The 24688-nt window shown below is 34.1% G+C and overlaps 1 protein-coding gene across 4 annotated transcripts in view; it reads left to right on the top strand.

Annotated features, from left to right (window-relative positions):
* Positions 1 to 24688, top strand: part of GPATCH2 (G-patch domain containing 2) — a 174213-nt gene that overhangs the window by 11644 nt on the left and 137881 nt on the right. For 3 of the 4 annotated variants that reach the window (XM_047840305.1, XM_047840307.1, XM_047840306.1), the window contains exons 3-5: positions 4322 to 4383; positions 7411 to 7593; positions 8124 to 8203. In XM_047840305.1, coding sequence (XP_047696261.1) covers positions 4322 to 4383; positions 7411 to 7593; positions 8124 to 8203 — 325 coding nt within the window. Of the gene's footprint in view, positions 1 to 4321; positions 4384 to 7410; positions 7594 to 8123; positions 8204 to 8330; positions 10372 to 24688 lie in introns of those variants that run through there. The other variant, XM_047840308.1, reaches the window with a different exon arrangement.

Raw genomic sequence — 24688 nt, 5'->3', positions numbered from 1 at the left:
TAGAATTGGATTTGTAATTATTTATTTGTTTAATTATAGAGCTTTAGCTTTGGTGCTTTTTAGTGTCACAATTCATCAGTTTATTTTGATTCTTAAGAATCAAAAATTGGTAGCACTTCAACAGATATGGCTTGATCTTTTTAGAAGTCTGTGGAATACTGGGAATTCTGATCACTTAGGAATTGTAAAACCTAATTTACAGTCTAGAAAAACTTGATCTTGACATTAGACAAATGAGAAAAACAATGATCCTGTGGCAACTAGTCTCATGTACCTATTCTAGAAAGCAGATATACCACCATGATCATTGTTGAGTACTATTTTGACAACATCAAGAGGTAAGTGATCATTTTTCTTTTACGCAGAACTAATGCTACTGTAGGAAATGAGGAAGTATTGACATTGTTCATCTTTTTAGGCATGTTCTTAAAACCAGACTCAGAACTATGATCCAGAAAAGAAAAAAAAAAACATTGCTTACTGGGAAAGAGTATTTGATTTTAATTTGTAAGACTAACCTCATCTTAATCATGTAGACTGAAGACCATGGACTTCATATATATGTATTTAATAATACATATTATTTTGTATATACATATATATTTGCTTATAAATATGATTAAAAACATGAATAGGATCTGGTAAAATTTATAGGATGGGGCTTTTATTAGAGATGGTTTGCTATTTATGTTATTTTTCTAAGGAAGTAAAAATTATTCAAAACAAAAAAAATGTTTCAGGAAGGCTTTGAGAAGTTTATTGTATCTGCTTTTCTTTCAAAAAAAAAAAAAAAGACAGCATTTTAATACCATAGTGAAAATTATTTGTATGGTAGTATTGAGCCATTGTGACTGAGGACTACTAAGCTTGACTTGAAAGTGATGATCTTGCTCAGTTGCTGGGAGAGAGCGTATGTGTAGTGGAGACTAAATATTCATTTCTGGATTATTTACAGATTACAGCTTTTTGGATTGATTGTTCAAGCCCCTCCTTTTATTGATGTCTGCCTTTTGTTGACAGACATCAACCCTGGAAGAAAAATGAGATGCATCTCTCTTGATTTCTCTTCACTGTAAAAAATATTTGAGTATCTATTAGATATAATCAGTCTACCCAGCAGTCAACAGCCCAGGTACCAATTTTCAAAGAGGATGTTTTCACTCCTGAATCATTTTTTTAAGTATTTCTTTCTTTGATTTTAAACTCAGCCATGTAACTATTTTTATTGTCACTCAGATGCATATTCTTTCTGTGGGAAGATTGCTAAATAAAGGCAGTGCCTTTTCCCTGCAGCCCCATAGTTTAGAATAGCAGACAAGCAAACAGTGAAAATAAAGTGTGCTGAGCGGAAAGTATTGGTCAGGGAAGATTTCCAAAAGGAGCTATGATTTAAGCAAGTGCTAAGGCATGGATTGTGGAGCAAAGTGGGATGTATTTGGTAAAGTACATGCAGTTCATTATGACTAGAACATAAAGTGGGGGTTGAGGCTACAGCAGTAAGCATGTTTTAAAGGCCTGGTAAGTAATGGGAGGAATTTTAACAACGAAGAAACTCAATTAGATTTACACTTTCTCAAGGTAACATGATCTCAGTAACAGTGTTTTTTTAGCTTTGACTGACCTCTAGTCCATCCTTAAGTGAGAGGTGAATTATGGCAGTGATAGTAAAGGGAAAAAAAATAGAACACTTTTAAGAGTTGGAATCAGTGGAAGGTTGACTGTACTGGGGAGGACAAAAGAGAAAGAGGACTCTCAGATGATGTCTTGTTTCAAGAATCAAAAATACGGGAAATGAACAGATTGGGGCACAGGGGACTGGGATTAGTGTACAAACGCAAATTTGACCAGCATTCATGGGATATATTCTCTCTGAATACCATGCTATAAAAGTCATGCTTTAAAAAAGAAAAAAAAAAAAAAGTGGGAAGAGGTGTCCTTGGAGATGAGCCATAATGGCTGTCAGATGCTGAAAATGAAAAGCCCTGCTTCCATATAAGTTCTTGTGCTGATTTATCGGACATGCTGACAACTACATGGTATACTTAGAGCAACTAGCTAGATGTCAATGAGGTGAAATACAAATAAAGAAACATGTTGTTTAAAACACATGTAAAAAGATCCCAAATGAAGACCAGGGTCATTAGGGACTAAGAGCTGCTCTCAGAGGGGGAAGTCTGATTTCCTTATATATTTCAGAAGAGTAAGCAGGCAGAGAGAGAAGAGAGAAGATTGGGATGCCACTTGGAGAAAGAACATAAACAAAAGAGATAGGGAGAATTTAGGTTGGGATCATCCATATAGAGCCTTGAAATCTATATTTAATCCAAAAAGTATGGGGCAGTAATTTTAGGTTTTTAATAGAAAACATTTTATTATTTTATTTATTTAATTTATGTGTATATGTATAGATATGCACATGTGTTTTATAAACATTTTCTTTTAGAATACTTTTAGTTTTATAGACAAGTTGCAAAGATAGTACAGAGAGTTTCTGGATATCCTATTCCCATATATCCTGCACCCAGTTTCCCCTGTTGTGGTACACTTGTGAGAATCAATAAACCAGTGTTGACACATTATTAATGAAAGTCAATACTTTATTAGAATTCCCTTGTTTTTCTTTAATATTCTTTTTCGGTTCCAGGATCCCATCCAAGATATCATAATATTTTTAGTCAGCAAGTTCTATTTGGAAAAGATGAGCCTGGTTAGATGTAGACTATATTAAAAGAGATAAATCTGAACTCAGAAATGAGAAGACTATTGTAAAAAAAAAAAAAAAAGAGAGAGAGAAAGGAAGAAAAGAAAGCACATAGTTTCACAATCCTTTATCTTTAAATCTGAATTCTGAAAGCTGTGAAAAACTAATTCATTCATTTGAGGCCAGACCTAACTTGAACTCTATTTAATGTGGATATTCATTCAATTGAAAAAAAATATATAGTAATAGGTTTGATTCTGGAATGCTACCCCAGACCCTTATTAGTCATTTAGTCATTTTAGAACATATCTTTCCAAATTTGAAAAGTTGTGAATTTTAAATACATTTTGCCTCAAGGATTTCAGAAAAAGAATTGTGATTCAAGGTATATATGATAAGGCCATATATTAGGGTTGTGTTGATAGAGGCAGACAGGAAAGCACTAATGAAGAAAGTTAAAGAAAAAGGTACCAACTTAGAGTTCCTTGGTAAAATGTGCCACTTAACAAATTTTATGCTTTTTGTTTTTATTTATTTTTAATAAATAAAACAACTGAAATGATATTCTATATTCAGAAAACATTTGGGTTTAGATCTCATTTGTGGTTTTAATCCTGAACTCTCAATTTAAATATTTTAAAACAGATTAATTTTGTTTAATAAGTCAGGTTATAGAGTTATACATGTAAACAGGAAAAGTATAAAATTCACCTGAGGTAGTTTCCTGATTGGTTAAAATTAAAAATTACAGGAAGAAGTATATGAGAATTTTTAAAGAAGATCATCAATTTTCTTTAGAGGAGAAGGCTGTTATTACATGATCTTGTTTTTGTGTTTTTCAACTAACTAGATTTTCATATAAGCATTGCTTCTGTTAGAACTAATAGTGACAGTTTATTCATGTCAGTCGAATATCTACTATTTGTTTTAGTTTGTTTGTGAAATTTGCCTTTGTATCATACTTGAACTTCTTTGGAAGTATGGGGTACATATTATTTTTACATACCCCCTCCTTAATATTGGTAATATTGAGTGTTTTGCTCAGAGGGATTTTAACTTTGACTTAATGGATTGTTACCGTTGTAAACTTTTTTCTTCCATGCTAAGTAATAGAGTTGTTGTGAATTCTTAAGTAATGTCTTTTCCAGAATATTTGCAAATGTGGTTATGAAAAGTAATTTCATCTCAGGCCCTTGTATTTCATGTGCTGAAGAAAGGCTTAGGCTGCTTTTGATTGAGACTTTCCCCATTTTATTGAGCAGCGGTGTTCCGGGCTCAGGCTGAATTGCACACGGCATAAGAAAGGAGCAGTGAGCATTTGATGAAAGCAGATAATAAAATGCATCAATTGTGTCAGCACCTCGTTGCAGTCACATCTGGCTTACTGTCAGGGTCCCATTAGATTCCTGTGGTTTTATGTGCCAAAAATAATATGCTCTGTAGTTAATGGAACCAGAATATTTGCAGTTTGATTAAAAAAAAATCATCTTATTTTCTTTCAGATCTTTGTCAGGCTTAAGTTTCATCTCTGAGCTGCCGTGTCTCTTTAAAATTTTACGACTGAGAGATCAATTGTTCTTTTGATCTGTTTTTTTTTTTTTTTCTTCTCCCTTATTACAGTGATTCCAGCAGTCTCAGCAGCACCGATGCTGGTTTATTTACCAATGATGAGGGAAGGCAAGGTACTGAAATCTATTTTTTTTATTCCTTTGGAAAAACGTCTTCATTTGAAAGTTTGTGCTTATTGCTAGTTATGTCCTAGGTTGATGACTGCAATCCCTTTACCTTACACACACCTGCTTAGTGGACTGGGCTTGAGTTCTTTTATATATGAAGGGTATCCTGTCTTCATGACCTAACGTAATTGATTATCTCCAAAAGCTAGTATGTGGGGCTAATAATATTAAGGAAGGATTATCTTCCTTAAGAAAGCTTTACATACCTCAGTCTTTTCAATTTTGTCTCTTAGCAAGTTCACAAGACACTGGTTCTCATTCTCCACCTGATTCCAAATGCATTTAATACTGTGTAAGCATTAATAAAGATGGATTTGCAAGTCATTTGTCATTTTTATTCAGCCGTGACATTTATTCATCCTATCCAGTTTGTAAGTAATTAGACAGCTTTCATGAACTCAGTATTGTAAACTGTTAAACAGTAATGTCTTACAACTTAGATCTTTCACATCTTCAAAGTTTCCTGAAGCTTTTCACACTTCAACATGGCATTATTTTGAAACTACCCATTTGGGAAGAAAATAGGACAATAAGGGGGCAAAAGGAATATCTACGAATACTTACCACAAATACTTCCTTTCTTGAGACTCTTTAGAGCAAAGCAGTAATAAGTTCTAAGGGACCAAACCAAAATTTATTGTTTTAAATTATAGTCTAATGACACACAAAAAAAGAACAAAATAATAGCTGCCTACACATTCGTTTCTTAGTCTTTTCTTCCTCTTGACAATAGGAATAAAATAAATTATCATTAATTTTTTTCTTACTTATAAATCATATATATTCCAGATAAATAGGCACATACCGTTTTAGAGACCATAGACTTTTTAAAGTTAAGAGACTTTGCTGAAATATGTTAGAACTTCGGGACTCAGAGTGAGCTTAACTGCCTTGATAATATACCTAAACTCTCATTTAAATACATGTGCCTACCCAGAGTTACAAATGTTGAATTTGGCAATGAAATGAAATCAAAAACTTCTTTAAAAAATAACTTTGGACAAGTCCATCAATCTTGGAAAAGCTTTGAATGGTTTAGAATAATGTGCTAGCATTTATTATGAGCTTTTTATATTTTACATTTCTAAGTGCTGTTTTTCATTCGATTTACTTTAGGCTCTTATTCTTTTTAAAAAAAAAAAATTTAACATTCATTTTTGAGTGACAGAGACAGAAAGTGAGTGGCCGAGGGGCAAAGGGAGAGGGGGACAGAATCCAAAGCAGGCTCCAGACTCTGAGCTATCAGCACAGAGCTCAGTGCAAGACTTGAACTCACAAGAGCCATGAGATTATGACATGAGCCAAAGTCGGCACATAACCAGCTGAACCACGCAGGCTCTTCTGCTCTTCTATTATTCTTAAGAAAACCCTGTGAGATTCTTTTTTTGGGCGGATGATGAAACGCAGTCTAATAAAGTTGAGGTAACTTCCCAGTTACAAAACATTCCAATTCTGATTGGTCTGTCTGACTTCAGCACTCAAGCTCTTCATCTTTAGCTACTGGATTTCCCTATTAAATAGAACAAAGTTGTACATCACATCAAAATAAAATAACCTCATTTTTCTATTATAATGTTGTCTCAATTGGAATTAAGATCTTGGGTAATCAGTTTCAAGTGACTCCCTTTTTTTTTTCTTGTATTTATACCTGCTCTGGGAAATTTTAATTTATAGTTCTCAGTAAAAGTACTAATATTTATGCGCTTTGAAATGTGGCTTTTTTTAAATTAATTTTTATTAAATTCTCTGTTGAAATAAACTGGTGGCTTTGGCTTTCCAAATGCTTTAAAATTTTCACGCCCTCGTAATTTGAAGTGTGGCTGTTTTTCCATAGAGTCATTTTCAGTTGAAGCTTTGGGTTTTTTCTAGTTTGCTTTTAAAAATATTTGTAGTAAGAGATTTTGGAAATCAGAAATCTCTTTCTGTAAAGGAAAAAACTTTATGGCATTTGTGATGACCCTCTTAAAAACCAGAATTAGCAGTTTTTCTAAGAAACACGAAGACTTGAATGAATCTGGGATCATGTTCAAAATGCTGTTTGTCACCTACTTTTAAAAGCCATCTGCCTTCTGTAGTTCTTTCTACTTACATGTCTATTATTCCTGTTTTAAAAACAAAATACTGTTGATTCACATCAAGGGTACATTTTGAACTGAATTTTAAATGGATCATTTCTCCATGGTTACTTACACTCATGGATGCTCCCAAAAGTCAAACTTAGTATGGATAGTTTTCTGTTTTAAAAATACCTTGCTTATAGTAATCCAGCACACTTTCTTCCTAAATGCTGTGGTACTGTCACTTTTCATTTAAAATCAACTTTTTCACAACTATTTCTTAATGAACTTAATCAGATTAATTTCATTTAGTCACATCTGTTCACGATTGTTTCCCCTTTTACACTCCATACAAATCATGAAATTAAGCTAATTATATACCATTATCAGCTGCAGAGAACGGGTTCTACAGTTTTATACTTTTAATTCCCGGCAGGAGATTAAGGCTTGTTTTTCTTTAATTTGAAAAGGGTAGTAACTTAAATGGATTTCTGTACAGTTTTTGCCATAGAATTAACCAGTATTATTGTTTTTCACATATTTAAATTGGTTCTAAAACATAGCAGCTTATGTTTTTGTTGATGGAAGTTCTTGTTATAGTGTTAAAAAACACTATAGCTGTGGTGTAGAATCAAAAGTTTTGTGTATAGATCGTGTATATGATTGCCAGATAAAATACAGGATCCCCAGTTATATTTGATTTTTAGATAGATCACAAATAATTTTTTTAGTATAAGTATGTTCCATGCAGTATTTAGACATACTAAAATTTTATGCAAGTACTTTATATTAAAAATCATTTCTCTGAAATTCAGATATAATTTCTGTCTTGTATTTTTTAGAAACCTAAATCTGATAACCCTGTGTATTTGGATAATAAAACTGAAGCTTTGGGGGATTTCTTGTTTTTGCACAGGTGACGATGAGCAGAGTGACTGGTTTTATGAGAAGGAATCAGGTGGAGCATGTGGCATCACTGGGGTCGTGCCCTGGTGGGAAAAGGAAGATCCTACCGAGCTAGACAAAAATTTACCAGATCCTGTCTTTGAAAGTATCTTAACTGGTTCTTTCCCTCTTATGTCACATCCGGGAAGAAGAGGTCAGTGGTGCTTCCTGACTGCTAGATATTGTGGGCTTTTACATATATATATATGTGTGTGTATATACACATATATGTATACATACACACACACACACACACACACACACACACACACACACACGCTCATTAAGAGAGATTAGGCTAAAAGGGAGATGAAAGAGTCTAGCACAAGATGCTGTAAAGGAACATGTTGAATAGTAGTTCAGCTACTACGTTTATCATGCATTTGAATTATTAGGAACGTTGACTTGCTCTCTTGCTAGGACCATTGTGAAAATGTTGAAATACTAGAAAGGTGAATTAGGAGGAAAGAAAAGCCCTGAATAATGCCCTAGTTCTCAAATAATCAGTAGTTGTGTGCTAACCTCATTAGAACTCTACTAGGCATTGCTTCAGATCTTTTAAGTGTGTTTTGCATTTCCCCCACTACTGTTGAAGACGTTTCCCGCTTCCAACTTATTCTGAATTCTGTATTGATGGGAATAATGATCGTAGGATCTTCTAAATTGAGTGCTTTGATTTTCCAGGTTTCCAAGCTAGACTCAGTCGCCTTCATGGACTGCCTTCCAAGAACATTAAAAAATCAGGAGGGACCACAACTTCAATGGTAGGCATGCTTTTCTGTTTAGTTGTCATGTTTGGAAATGTATCCATTTCTATGGAATAAAAAGCCACATCCTCATCCTTTATTCATTTTCTAATGTTATACTTAAAAATAATCCATTTTTTTGTAGGCTACAAACTGGACCAGTGAGATTCCCCTATAAACCAAATCTTCTAATGCTAATAAATTAGTTACGTTTTGAACATCTGGGGAATGACATTCGAGGGAACCTGGCTCCTGTCCTCTTCCCCTGGAGGAGTATCATTGAAGTGAGAGCCTCTTTGATGAAAAGATGGGGCTGTTTTTGCTGGAGGACTGGTATTCTTCCTTTAGTCAGAAGTGAACCTGCTTGGGGAGGCTTTCTAGGGATGTAGGTTGGCCCAGGGTGGGTTGAAACTACTGTAAATTTTATATATTTTTCTCTTTTATGATTTTTTTTTACATTGAATCCATTTATGTATTACTTGCTTTGCCAAAATGCTAACAAAAGCTAGAAAATTGAAAACTTCCAGATCTCACATAAGTATTCCTTAATGTTTCTATTGTGACTGGTTAAAAACGAATTCTTACATCTCTGACTGTTGTAAATAAACATGATGCATTGACATTTATGGTTCATTTTTAGAGAAGTCTTATATAACCAGCATTATTTAAAATATTTGCATTTTACTCAGGGTATTTTAACAAGGGCTAAGATGAGTAGTAGGTAAGGTTGATCACCTTTACTAGAATTTCTGTTTTGTTCAGTTTGCTTTCTACTTGAATAATCTGCTCTGTATTGCAAACCCATTGTATTTTACAGTATAGTGTTCATTGTACCACAAAAAAAAAAAAAATCATCCTAGTTTTAAGCTAACTACAGTGATAACTAGCCTGTGCTAGTTCATTCATTTACTATTACTTTTTTAAAATATCTGCTTTGTCTAATACCTGAAACCACTCAAAATTATCGTTTTGGCTCAGAGCTTATGGAAATCATGTGAAAGCTGGTGTTTCAGCTAATACTGTATGCCTCCGAATCATGTTGTCATGTTTAAAGTGAGAGCTGCGTGCGCACCTTTAGAATGGCAGATCTTCTGTGTCAGCGTGAGTGTCAAATACTTGCATGAGCTCGTTTTCACAAGCAGGGGGAAAAATGTAACATTTCTATTGATGGTATAATTTAGACACTATACAACGTTCAGGCCATTTGAATTCTTCAAAATGATACATTAAAATGTTTAATATTTTTATTAAGTTCCAATTGATTAAAACTGTGATTTAATACATGTATTTTTATATTATTGTATGGATTAATTGTTAATTCAGCATTTCATGGCTAACTTAAATATGATGATTGGAAAAGAAACTTAAAGTTGACATTTCTTTTACCTGAAAGTATTATAATCTGAAAGATTCCGGAAAATGTATTAAGCAGGAATGTGTGACATCTTTTAGATTGCTTGTCTAAACTGGGGAGATTAAATATGATAAAGTGCAACTTTGAGTATCTTTACCTTTGCATATTTAAAGTGATATTTTAGAGGTACAATAATGTGGTATTTGGTCATTGTAAGTAAGCTTCCTTGTGCTGTGTCCTTTGGAGTAAAAATTCATGATTTCTTTTCTGAATTACGTAAATGCTTTTATTTTATTTTGTATAATGACTGTCTTTTAGATCTGAATAAGTCACTTTAAAACCTTGGCCTATGAACTTTGCCTTACCAATCATGAATCTAGATGAATGCTATCTAGTTCTTGGTTCAGTTTTACCTATTTTTATTTTTGGTTCACTGCTTGCTTGAGCATAGCTGGGATTTGTAGCCCATTTTCTAGGCTTATTGCAATCTCACTGTGGTATTTTATAGAAGCTATTACATCTGATAGGTTAGCTTCATGGTATTGATGATACATGGCTTAACCATAGTAAAAGCTGCCTTCCCTCTCTAAATTGTAAAAAGGTGATTAAGTTTCACTTGATGGAGATATACTATATATGTGTGTTTATCATGGAACCTAGTGCATTAGGCCATAAACTGTTTTCCTGGTCTACATTTTTTTGTATTCAAATTTTACTGAAGACAATGGGCTCCTTCAGGTTTTCTTTCTTTCAATCCTGAATTGTCCTTGTTTGGATTTTTAAGTACTGTAATTTTTTTTTTTTCAATAAAATATCTGACTTGGGCAAGAAAGGTAAGAGTTCCAGTTTGTGCTGATATTTTTAAATCCCTCTGCAAAGTGTTGTTGTTGCTGCTCATACTGTCTGTATTGTATGTAACCATCACATTTTAAAAATCATAATCTCACAAAGCAGTCATATTTAAACAGTACCAATGACATCCAGTAATAAGAAATGAAATTTAATTCCTTAGACTTTCACACTGAAATTTAATTCCTTAGACTTTCACACTGCAAAGCCAGATTGGTTGTAAGAGGTCAGTTTTCTGAGCAAAGTCAAACACGTAGCTGCAACCCATTAAACAGAATGGCAACAAAAGGTTTCTTTCTCTTATGCAGATGAGTAATGATTGCACAGCTATAATGATGATCTTTGAAGGACATGACAGAAGAATCTTTTACTGAAATATTAATGGAAAGTTTTCAGTTGGACTTTTAATTATTCACCATAATTATGTTCTAAAGTTGCCCTGAACGCTGATTAGCAAATACTGAACCATTGCTCCTAAGGGAAATACCAGGTTAAGTTCCTTTGAGCCTCCAGTCATGACATTTTTATCAGTTGATCAGTACACAACCTTGTTTTATGTATCTTTCTGTCTAAAAACACCTTACTTAATATATATTGTTGACTCATTAATATTGAACTCCGACCAGCAGCACTCTAACCTATACCTGCACAAAGCCTATCTACCACACATATTTCCCCTTAAGGCCCAGCATGGCCTTCTTGTGCTTAGAAACCCTAGTCAGCACTTCACTGTGTGTGGGGTTCATTGCAAACCGTGAATTTCCAACAAAAAGCACAAAACTGTGAAACACGTGGCACTAAATAAGCCACAGAAAGGACGCTTGTTTACAGTATTAGAGCTGAAATAGGAATGCACACTGTCGTCTTACGTGACCTCGGTGGGGAAAGCACATGTGTGCCAGGTGACAGATTTTTCACTGCCCCTGAATGTCCATGTGAGTGGTACAAGAATTGATTTGGGAGTGGGATCATTCCGAGGGGCATGCGACTCTCCATCTCAGGGTTGTAAGTTTGAGCCCCACGTTAGGTGAGAGATTAAAAATAATATCTTAAAAAAATAATTGGGGGTTACAGACAAATGTTAGTGAGTAGGCAAACTTGAAAATGTGGAACCTGCAAATAGTAATGAGGATCGACTCTATCTAGTTTTATTGAGCTGGGTGATGGGGTAATCATGGAAAATTCATAGGTTTAGAAGTCTGAACTTTGTGAATCCCCACTCTGGTTCTTCTTTTTACTTGTAATTACAAATTGAATGTCATTTCCTCTTTCTGTTAAACAGATGATAATATTTACTTTGCAGAAGTGTTGTCAGGATTAAATGAGATTATGTGTACATAATTGGGCCAGCGCCATTTTAGTCACATAGTATATACTAAATAAATGATAGTAACTGTTATGTTAGGCATATTAAATATAGAATCTCATGATTTAGAGAACATTTGTATTATGGGTCAAATGCAGAATTTTAGACTTTTAAACTTTTCACATTTTATATATGATATGCCTTTACAGCTAATATTTAAAGTGCTTTATATGGCAGCCTTTTATGTTTCTTTTATACTTCATTTATATTTGAGCCAGGCTTTGTCTTTAATATGACTGCGAAGAATAATTTCAAATGAGTTTTAGATTGACAGCTATCGCATTAAATCTCAAAGCCTGATTGTGGACTAAAAAACTGTTCTAAACACTTCCCCCTAACCTCTGATCATTAAGCCATTCATTTGCAAAAAAACCTCTCCTATTTAGGAGGTTTTGGTTACCTGGTTTAAAAAAATAATTTTGCCCATATACGTGATGTGTGAATGCAGTCACGGTTCTGAGAATTTAATGTGGAAAGGAATTAACTATTGCTCTCCGGTTAGAATAAAGCACTGGGGTTTTTTTTGGAGCCTAGCTAACCAGCCTCTAATATTTACCTCTTTTTGGAGAATTAAGCAAATGATAATTAATTCTGAGGAATATTCTGGGACCGTTATCCAGGAGATTCAGTGTGAATCTCCCATATTTCCAGAATTTTTGCATCAAGTACAATTCAGAGTAAATCATCCTCAGAATAATGATCCCTCAGAGAGTCTGTTTGGGGATATAGTACTTACAAAGTGAATCCAATTAACCTGACTTAAGCGGAACATTTCTGATAGCCAAGATATTCTACCCTTAAGCATCCTAATTAATCACTGTTTTCTGTAGGTGAGAGATTTTTGAAAAAAAGTTTTTAAACTGATGGTCTTAGACCAGTTGTTACATTTATCTAAGTTAGCATTCAAATTGAGTGATCTGTTGAAAGATCAAGAAATAAATGGCTCCGTTTAATTGTGGTACCTGAAGTCCAGCGTAAATATTACATAAGGAATTCTACCTAAAGGTTATAGCGTTCTATTTAAAAGTTTAATCATCATTTTAGTCCAGGTGTTTTGTTTTGTTTTGTTTTTTGGTATAGTTGGAATGAGAACAAGTATAGTGGTGATGGTGGGGGTGGTTATTCTGTCAAAGAAAATGAAGCTGATTTAATGGACTTTTTATTCATACATGTTTCTCAAGTTAAATATCTGAACAAAATGTGAACACGAACCTTTCAACTCAATTGTCATGCTGTACAAGTAAGCATACTGTTTATTTCCAACAATGAAATAGCCCTGAAAATAATTTATATCTGTTTAGAATCTTAAGTCAGTCCGTTGTATAAGAGAAAGGATTGTATATATTTCTCTTTCTGTGAAGTATATCATAGAAGACCAGACCAGATTTCATGAGTGGCTTATTGATAATGATGATGATGCTATAATGATTTACTCTGTATGACTTGCTCAACCTTTTATTGTTCCTTACGATACTGGAGTAGAAATATGTAGTCTGATTTATAGCCTTTTACAACAGAAGGGCCATTTTAAATGGATTTGCTTTAAATACGGGAACTACATAAACTTTTCTCTTAGACTAGTCTAAGAAATTTTGTAATAGAAAACATATCTAAAATGATGTTTAAAAATACATGTGGTGTGTGCTCCCAACTGTAATTTGACTACGTGCTAACTAGTTATCCAGTATTTTTTAGTGGAATTCAGTGACTAAGTGCTTAATTGTAGTCTCGGTGAATTGATATTTGTTTGTATTCTTAAAGCATTTTGGGATACTTTGCAGAATCCATAAAGAATATATATTTAGATTTTTTAAATATTCTAAATACATAATATATATATTCTAATCTATTACTGTGTATGTTAATAATTTAGTTTTTATCTCATCTCAAAGTCAGCTTGAGTTCCAGATTTTATGCTGGAAATTGATACTTTTTTCTTAGAACTTATTTTGAGATAAAGTGGATTTTATATCATACAAAAGTACTGCTTACTAGAACTGTAATATTTCTTCAACAAAAGACATTTTAATAGTGTCTCTTGTTTGATGTAAAACTCTCTATTTTGATGTCATTATTCACTTTACACTTTATGTATAAATTTAATACCTATAATTGATATTTGAAAATTTGAATCTAATAATTTTCTTTCTGTTCCACTAAAAGTAATATCAATATTAATATTGATATTTAGTCTTATTGCCTTATATTTTATTAAAAGTGGAATAGGTACATACATTTTTAATAGTACAGATATATAGTAATGTATTCATATATTCATTCAACAAGTATGTAAATGCTTATTCTGTTCTCCATATTTAGCCTTTAAAATCCTTTAGGAAAAAATGCATGAACATGTTCAGTCTTGGCATTTTGATGCTGCTAAATTTGGCCACCTATACTTTTTATCTACATATTTAAAATATTTGTCCTTGCTTTGCTTATTACGTACTACTGGAATTGGCCTGGTTTCATATATTGTCCTTTGTGTTGGTGATGCTTCAGAAATCTGGAACCTAGCGGCGAGAATAGCAGTGATGATAGCTAACACTTACAGTGATGCTTACTATATGCCAGAGACTTTCCTAAGTTACATTTATATAGCTCAACTCATTTAATCCTGTTAACACTTACAACTTAAGCCTTTTAAAATCTGTTTTTCCTTTGCTAACCAAAAGTTAATGAAAACTGGAAGTTTCTTCACTCTGTTGTCATGTTGCTAATAAATATAAATAAATTCTCTTCAGAAGATAAGCTTTATTCCTGGTTACCAAGTGCTATTGGAAGTGTGAGTTGTTTTGAAATATCTGCAGCATTCTTTGCTATCTTGAAGAACAAGCATAATCAAGTTGTGTGCCATAATAAAAATGAGAATTAAAATGTTTTTACTGCTTCCATCGGATTAATCACTGGAACCAAATCCCCCATTCCAATCCTCTTTGTTTCTCAGGTAGTATATAGTACCTTCTTCTTGATGTTTAACATCATCCATTTCTGGTCTCCTTTCTTGCTGTTTCTGCTGTTTTCTGTGCTTGTCCTCCATGGTTCCTCATTATCTCTCTAAGCCTGTACAATGTGCCTAGGAGCTGTCCCATTTCTACCTCAAGCATGATGATATCCTCTGTATTTCTCTTGCTCCTTTCCTCCCCCTTTTTATTGGAACTTGGCAAAGTTCTGGGGTAGACTTGTCAGCTGGGACTTCAGGTGTTGAGTTAGCTTACTAACTCACTGAGGATGGAATTGGCAGACAAAGACATGGATGGGCAAGGCTTAAGTTTAAAACAATCATGGAATATTCAAGACTGAATCCAGTGTTGCTGAAATATATTTTAGGGATGGTTGTGTGCAGGAGTATAAGATAGACAGGGTTTGGTTGGCAAGGTAGGCAGGAGTTAGATCGTTTTTAGACTCTGTGGTCCATGGGAATGTATGTGAGCTGATGTAATCTCTGGGGGGCGGGCAGTTAAGGTAATCAGATTTGTCTTGAGAGATCACATGGACAGCAAAAGAGAGGGTACATTGGGTAGTTATAAGACTATATGAGAGATGTGAGTTCTGTCCCTGTTCCCTCAGTAGGTGGGATCCACAGTAGACTGAATCCTGATATTTTATTGGACTCAATCTGATTGACTTGAGTAGTATCCATTCATTCAAAAACTATTTATTGAGTCTGTACCCTGTGCTAGATTCTGTTCTAGGTCTTGAGGGTTAATGTAGTGAGCAAGGCAGACGGGGTTCCAGGAGCTTATATTTTAATGAGTAAAAATAAACTTGGTTGGGGGAGGAGGGTGAGTAAGTAAATAAAAATGGCCATGGAGAAGATTAAACAGGGTGATGTGACACAGTTACAGGACATGAAGGTGATTGGAGATAATACTTGCAGGCTGGATAATTTTCAGCCTCAGCTAATATAGTGCTTTCTTCTCTTCACTCTTAGAACAACTGGGGAAAGATACAAGGGTGTGCACTGCTCAAACCATTGGGGTAGACCCTAGATAGTCTTCCAGTTCCTGACCATGTGGATCACAGCTCTTAAATCTCACTGTAGGGAGACAGACCTACAGGTGGCAAAAGAATGTCATTTTTGCTGACAAAGAATGATATTACTATTGATGCTTTTGAGAATTTTTTTAATTAAAAGAAAGGTTGCAGGTGTCAGATATTTATATGGTGTTCCATTTTCTTCTTTGGACTTAATCATAATGTCTGTTTTGAAATTTAAAATCATAGTATAGTAGTTCTGCTCTGTGGCTACTTAAATATTGGGCAGTGTGGCCAGTCTTTCTATTCCACTTTGAAAAATGCGTGAACTGCCATGCTTTCTTTAAAATTTTTTCATTTTGGTATTCGTGTATAAGTTCTTAGGTTATCACGTTGTTGGTAAGAAATGGCTGTTTAAAGATTGGATTTTGTTTTTGTTTTCGTTTTTTTAATCTCCTTAAAAGCAAACATTTGAGGTTTTTAGAAAATAACTTCTTATAAGGATTATGTTTATCATTTAAAAATTAACTGTTTTATATCCCGAGAAACCTTTGAAATATGTTCTAAAATGTTTTCTTTAGAAATTAAGACTGCTGATTGGTAACCATTTGACTCCACAGATGGAGGCTCAATACCCCTTCTCCTTGTTGTTTAAAATGGTGGTGACATTGCCAGAGTCCCCATTAGTTTCCTTCCTTTTTCTTTCTTTCTTTCTTTCTTTCTTTCTTTCTTTCTTTCTTTCTTTTTTTCTTTCTTAATCAAAATCGGAGAAACAAATGTTGCAAACATTTCACTTTCTTCAAAGGTTTAACTTTGGTTTTCTGCCTTTTATGTTGCTGATAGAATTATTCCGATGGTCTATAAAACTCAGTTTTCTAATTTGCCTTCAGATATATGTCAGATATCTAATATCAGAAAAGTTCAAAATCAGTGATGGGTAGAACACTTCCAAATAATATTTAACAAACGCTTTCTATACTGAAGTCGCCTGCAAATCCTCTGACTGAAGGTCAATTTGAACAACTGAGAATTCACAAAGAAGTCATATAAATAAAAGGGGTTCCCTGTACTATAGTTAGCAAATGCCAACCAGATATTTGTTGCCTGTCATCCAGGTAAGGGGATCCTGATAAACCAGAGACACATGTCAACAGGTATTTGTGAATATTTTAAGCCAATAACACCTGTAAAATTTTTGTTGTTAAATAGCAGTTGTCTAAAATTGACCAGTGCTTCCTGGGAGAATAAAGTAGAAGTTTAAAGATCTCTTTGGATACAAAAACGGTGATAACTTGAGCCACTAGCAATATAGCATCCTTCTCGTAGAACTTCATATTTAAATATGATCATTGATTATAGACAGTTCACCATATAGCATTCCAGGTGGATGTAGGTCTGCACTACAGCTGTGTGTATCTTTAGGTTGCAATATAATTGTGGTCATATTGAATAGCATACACTTGATTTTTTTGAGGTCCGTCAGATCTGTATAGATTTTGAAGTATGTAGTCTAGAAATACTTCTTTAAAATCTACATCTTTAAAAAGTAAAAAGTTACTATTTCGGTTTTATCCCATTCTATTTCATTTACATGTGTTTTCGTTAGGCTTTTCTAATTTTTTGATCCGCAAAAATATTTTATAGGAGTATTTATACCATTTGTTGGAAGAATAAATAATTATGTGTTACATTTGACTCAGAAACTTGATGTCTTGCCTATATTTTTTCAGCCACAGATTTCTTGGTTCAGTTGTACACACATGTAATGAAGTCTTATGATGTCTTTGTTGTGGGAAGGGCCAGGAATACAAAATGAGTAAGATACATCTTTGTCCTCAAGTACCTTACAGTTTGGTTAATAAAAATTAACTGGGAAAGAAACAGAGAGAAGGGAGCCCTAACATTTGTTAAGGGAAGCACTGATCCTAAGTGGTTTTTCATTCTTCAATTTAAATATTAGTTTATGTGTTCTCTGTGTAGTCCTTCACTCTTTCCACATCTAGACATGTTTGTATCGTATTTCTTTACCTGTCCTGTTAGTCCCTTCTTTCCAATTTCATCTGTCAGTGCCCTAGGGTAGTTACTTATCATCTTACATTTTGATAACACATTAGGCTTGTCCTTGGTCTCTCTCTCTCCCTGTTTTCCTCCCTCTCATCCATATCACATGTAACTCCAAGGAAACATTTTTAAAACATGGCTATGCCCCAGCCAAAAAAAGTTTTCACTGCCTTAATCATAAAACCCAGGCTTATTCCTTTCTACCTTCAGTGCTCACCTGTGACCTATATACAACACTTCACTCCTTTCCAGATGGTCTGACATTCTCAAATGCCCCCCACACCTCCTTCAGGTTTCTCCTCTTCAGCCATGTTCATTCATTCTATATCTTTGTTCACAGCAGCACACCAGTCTCCTTACTGTTAGAGTCATATCCTTCAAGGAACAGTTCTAATTCTACACCTTTTCTTCAAAACCTTCTCCAACTTCTCACATTTGAGAGATCATTCCATCTTCTGAAATGGCATTGTCCCTTCTGTCTCTGCCATGCTTTTATTCATTAATGGGTAACCTTTCTATTTTACTCTGTTATTCTTCTGCTTATGTTTGTATTATATCCCCAAGTACACGTAGCACCCAAGACAGGAATCCAACCCAGGCTATAGGATGTGCTTAATAATTTTGAGAATGTTGATAGAGATTACTGGTTATCACCCTTTGTTTTTTTAGGGAATTTTCCACCACTAGTTATGTAGCCAGTGCAACCTTAAATAACATGCTTTCCTTTCAGTATTAGTGTCTGGATTCTTCATGGTTTTTAATTTGTCCTCTTATGTAGTTCATGATGTGATGGCAGCAAGGATTTCATTTGACAAAGCACTAGTAGCTGATTGGGTACCTAGTGTGCAGATGCAGGACTTGTGCACCCGTTGGTTGGGGAATCGAATGTTGCTGTTCAGTAGGGATTTGCCTTTGAAATACTCTCCTAAGGAGTAATCTCCTGCCTCAAGGCATGTGGGGGAGATGCATGGGATATTATTGGGTCCACTAGCCAACATTCTGATTGCAAAACAGAGGACAGGGAGTATTCAGTGTGCTGCCTTTCACTGAATTTCCCTGACCTAGTAAAGGTAGATCATGTGGCCCAGAGATAGGGCCCTTGTCTAGTTTAGCATTTTCATATAATCAGTTTTGAGCTTCTGCTGTGCTATAGGGTAGGAATAGTAAAATGATAGGACTGTGAATGAGGATTGGGATCAGAGATCAACTTTTTTTTTTTTTTTTTAAATAGACTCCCTGTTTAGGCACCTTCAATTTCTGAATCTTACGGAGTTTTACCTTTTTATTTTCATGTCATTTTAGGGGGGCTCTGGGAGGGAGCCGAAATAAATATGTGATCAGTGGGTAATGTTTACTGGGAAATCTCACCTAGTGTCCTTTTCTTATAATTTTCATTTTTATAAAAAAGTAATAAAAGTTAAATAGGACAAAAAATATCCATGGGAAAGTCTTTGCCCTACACCCAGTTCCTCCCATACCCATCTGAGAAATATAGCTTATGTTATTCTGCACCTTGGTGTTTACACTTTAAAAACATGTCAAAGGGGCGCCTGGGTGGCGCAGTCGGTTGGGCGTCCGACTTCAGCCAGGTCACGATCTCGCGGTCCGGGAGTTCGAGCCCCGCGTCAGGCTCTGGGCTGATGGCTCAGAGCCTGGAGCCTGTTTCCGATTCTGTGTCTCCCTCTCTCTCTGCCCCTCCCCCGTTCATGCTCTGTCTCTCTCTGTCCCAAAAATACATAAACGTTGGAAAAAAAAAATTTTTTTTAAAACATGTCAGAGAGACTGTAAATTATACTTATGTTTTCATTCATTTGTTTGTATATTTCATTATAGTATATTACTAAATAATTTATTTCTCATAATGGCTTTCATGTAGCTAACATTAAAGGGCAGAAATATTTTATTACTATTTATTATATTGCCTAACACTTATTGAGTTATTATTTGCCAGGTGGTGTTTCAATCTCTTTATGAATGTTAATTCATTTAATGTTTAAAAAAAGCCTACTGAGATAAATATTATTTTCCTTTCTATCTTAGAAACCAGGAAACAGGGTCAAATGGCTTAAATGAGTTGTTTAAGGTCATGGCTAGTAAATGGTAGTACCAGGATATAAAGTGGCCCCGTGACCAGCTCCCCAAGGACTTAACCATCAGGCTATATACAGCTTCCCCTTTAAAGGTAAAAAATATATTTATACTTAATTTTTAATTTCTAAAAAAATGTCTAGGCCTAGTGGCCTAGAAATAATACACTCAGGTAGTTTGGTCAATTTAATGAATATATTGGGCAGATCATTCTGAGTTTGGTTGGTTAAGTTAAATTTGTTAAATATATGTTTTCTTCTTCAGTGTAATAGTTTTCATCATGCGAATATGCTGTCCATTCCTCCCATCAACTCTTCTACTTCTAACTCACATGTTTTCTCTCCTGTTCTCTGATTTAACCTGTTGATTTAACTTAACTAGGTCTTTGCTGACATTTAAATCTTTTCTTTCTCTAATTTACTAGATGGTAGATTTTCTGTTACCTAGCAGTTAGGTTTTCTTCATACCCAGAAAGGTTAGTGACAGCAGTAAATATTTAAATAGCATTTGAGGGGCACCTGGGTGGCTCAGTCAGTTGAGCATTGGACTCTTGATTTTTGCTCGGGTCATGATCCCAGGGTCATGGGATCGAGCCTCACGTTGGACTCCGCACTGAGCATGGAGCCTGCTTGAAATTCTCTCTGCCTCCCTCCCCACTTTCCATTTCTCTCTAAAATAAAAATAAACAAAACAAAATAAATAAAATAAAATAAAATAAAATAAAATAATTATTTTTAAAACATATTAAAAAATACATAGCATTTGATATTTTGTAAAGACCTTTACAGTCTCCACCCATCCTTTTGATATAAGTGTTATTGTAATTCCCTTTTCATGGATTCGCAGCGATGTTCAAAGCATTAGATTCATTAAGAATGATCAGAGCCGGGTCTGAATTCCAATCCTTTTACAAACAAAAATTTTCAGAAGTTATACTCTTTTCTGTATTTTTAACTGGAGCTACAGTGATTCTGTTCTCCATGAGCAGATACCATGAGCCTTGAAACTTAATTTTCTTACCAACTTGTAAATGTAAACTTCTAAATTTGATTGAGTCCTCGTTTGGAGGAAAGATTCAATCATTTTTATCATTGAATTCTTAATTTACCCTTTTAAATGGTTTTTGACTGTATTGAAATGAATAATTGTGATTATGCTACAAATTTGGCATTAGCCTTTTTCATATTTATTAATGTCACAACTTTTCCCTAACCTACTTCTTTATATAGCTTCGTAAAACACTAGTACATGCCCAACCCTTGGAATGGCCTGTTTATAGGAACTACCAAGTAATCTAACTCTTCCTTGATCAAACAAAATCTTAAGAGTCCTCCTGTTTCCTCAACAAATTATTGCATGTGTTGTATGTATTACTAACACATCATTAACATATTACTGGATATGTTGTGTCTTAGGTTTATAATTGCAATGCCTTTCTTTCCACTGGAATGCTCCTCAGGGTACTGCCTGTCTAGCTGACTGGATGAGTTCTCTCCTCCTGTTCTTCCCAATATGAAACTCCCAGCTCCACAGTGTAGCCCTGTGAAGGGCAAGAAGGGCGAAGCAGACACTTTATATGTGAGAAGGGGCTTTTCCACAAACACACACACACACACACACACACACACACACACAATTTCCTTTCTAGATTATCTTCTTGTTAATAGGTAATCTTTGGTTTCATTTAGACACTATAAGGGCATACACTGTTTACACGAGAGTCATATTCATAAACTTTGTTAAAAGTGAATTAAGATATGAATATGTATGAAGAAATTAGATGTTCTTACCATGAATATACGGCATCAATGTGTCTTGAGTGAATTACAGACTTTACTCATTTCTGGGCCATTTGTTTTATATATAGATTAAATATAGATAATTACTCATTTGACAGGTTACTTTATGACTTTGATATATCTCAAAGCACCACATGCAGTTAGAGTGTGATTGTTGTAATAATTTGGATTCGCTAATAACCCAAATTAACATTTCATACAAATTAAAATTTAAGAATTGGGATTTGATTTTCTTTAAAGCCAGTTTTACTTCTGGTGGCTATTTGATTATTTTGATTCAGTAACAGAATATACTTTTTAATTGAAGTTTTTAATTATTTTGAAGCTCATGTGTTAAATATAAAAATGTTGTGGGACTATTCAAAATTATACTTAGAATATTAACTTCCATAGGTTAATCAGTTCATTTTGTCTTGTGCCTCACTTGTTGGTTTTAAAAAATAATTAAATGCATTTGTTGGGAGTAAATATGTATCACATGATAGATGTACTAAACTTAAAGTTTGTTTTCACTTTTATGAACACTTAGTCAAATACCTAGCACATCTAAGTGTTTGCTAATTGCTTTCCGGTATTGTTTTAGATATTAAATGGTTAAGCTGTTTCAAAATTATTTGCACACCCTCTTCAAGATTCGTTTCCTGAGGGAATAAAATTAAAGGATTCTAATCTTGCTATCGTGCTTTAAACCATATTTTTTATTTTGTTTTGTTTTGTGTTTCAAGAAGGATTCCATGTTTCTGGTTCAAAGAGGTTTCTACCTGCTCCTTTAGGTTAAGGCAGTTCTTTAGAGAAGCAGATCTATTCTGGCTGTGTAATGCATTTTATTTAATTTTATAGTTTTTATGATATCATATATTAGAGATTGCCAAAAATATAGAAAAATTTTAGAGAACATTTTTGGATTTGATGGATTACCACTCTTGAAAGGGAAACAAAACACTAAATATTTCTAATCCCGCATTATTTACCGCATGGGTGGTTAAATGCTACTTTAAGCCTCATAAAATTAAAAGGGAGAAATCTGCCAACTGTAGCAGGAATTGGATTTAGGAAGAGTGGTACAGAGCCAAAATATTGCTACAGAATTAAATGTCAAAAATCTTCTTTAATAGTAGATATATAGTTCACAGTGCCTGGTTATGATTAATACATTTAATCTAAATCACTGAAAGTTGCACTCTCCTTTTCCATAAAATACAATAGGACACAAATCAGTTTTACTGTAGATGGATAACAATTGGAAAATAATGCATCTTCCCGCCCAATAAATTGTCAGTTATACCTTTTAACTAAAATCAATTCATCTTTCCAAAATTTATTGCAATTTCTAATAATAAATCTCCTCAAATGTTTATTCATTTGGTTTTTGATACATTTGTGCCACTTTTGCTATGGTCTAATGTTTTCTCTTTTGATTCATTGTAAATTAGAAAATCTATTTTGAGTCAGTTTTCTAGTTAAGAAGTTAAAATCTATAACCTAGCACCTTTTTCACTCTCCTTTGTACATTTTAATACCCTTGAACTTGAACTTAAATGCAATCCAGTAAATTCTTTTCAGAAGGAGATTAAAAGACTTTTCAATGTAACTTCTTGAGTAAGGGCCAGATTCATAAAACAAGCATTTAGGAGGTTGTTAGATGATCATCGCCATAGACTCATTTTGGAATCAGAAAGAGAACAGAGAAATACATGGGGTTGTGCCATCATTTCATGTAAGTATTTAGTTTAAAAAAGAGGAAATACCCATTTGAATGAGAATTGGATATTGATAATATTAGGAGTCAACTTTTATTTTCTTTTGATAGCAATAACTCAAAAGTGTCATTGAAATGAAGCACAGATAATCAGCTGTATGCAGTCTGTTTCTTACACGGAGGTCTTCCCCTTATTAATTTCCAGATACTCTTTTTAATCTTTATATACATTTCAGATTATTCGTTTTTAATATATTTTGGCCGTGAAATCACATGGATTTTTCACATACAATGTGTTTAGAATGTAATCATTGTTAGGTTTTTAATTTAATACCTAATACATGATCATCTCTTATTCTTTATACTCTTAATATTACCGTTAGATTTCAATTCTTCGTATATTGTATGGTGAACACTGATTCCTGCCATTTTAATATTATACCTTTCTCCACTTATTTCACAGTGAAGTCAGAGTGGTATCCCCTTTTTTTTTCCCCATCTCCAACTCCACTATAATTATGTAAAAATTTTAAATGAAACTAAGAACCTGTTTACTTGCCCACAAATTTAGTAGTAATGTGTTTTTAATTAATATATTCTGAGGTTTGGTGTTAAGCCTGGACTTTTTATAGTATGTCAACTAAAATTCTGAAATAGATTTTTGGAATGCATACTATTAGAAATGAAAGCGACATTAATTCGAATTAAACCTGTAACTCATTGGCAAATTTGTGTCATTGCTAATAGATAAGATGCCATATGATTAGTGGTTTAAAAAGGTGATTTTTAGGGGCGCCTGGGTGGCGCAGTCGGTTAAGCGTCCGACTTCAGCCAGGTCACAATCTCGCGGTCCGTGAGTTCGAGCCCCACGTCGGGCTCTGGGCTGATGGCTCGGAGCCTGGAGCCTGCTTCCGATTCTGTGTCTCCCTCTCTCTCTGCCCCTCCCCCGTTCATGCTCTGTCTCTCTCTGTCCCAAAAATAAATAAACGTTGACAAAAATAAATAAATAAAAAGGTGATTTTTATAGCCAGAGTAGGGGAAATAGAATTCATTACTTGGACTTTCTACACAGTGAAGAAAAACAGATGTTTTCTAAGGCAAAGATCAGACATGAATTACAAGTCTGACTTATCCAACTAAAAATAGCGTTCCTTTTTTTTAAAGCTGTGAATTTAGTAATTATTTTGATACATGGATTCTCTAATACAAAATATATTATTCATTTGTACTTACCAAATTAATTTCTGTATTAACAAATGGCAAATTTTCATAAATTTAGCTAGCTATAAAAGCTTTAAAAGTAATCTCT

Source organism: Prionailurus viverrinus, chromosome F1 (assembly GCF_022837055.1).
Source record: "Prionailurus viverrinus isolate Anna chromosome F1, UM_Priviv_1.0, whole genome shotgun sequence".
NCBI lineage: Eukaryota > Metazoa > Chordata > Mammalia > Carnivora > Felidae > Prionailurus > Prionailurus viverrinus.
This window is presented reverse-complemented; position numbering and strand designations above follow the sequence as displayed.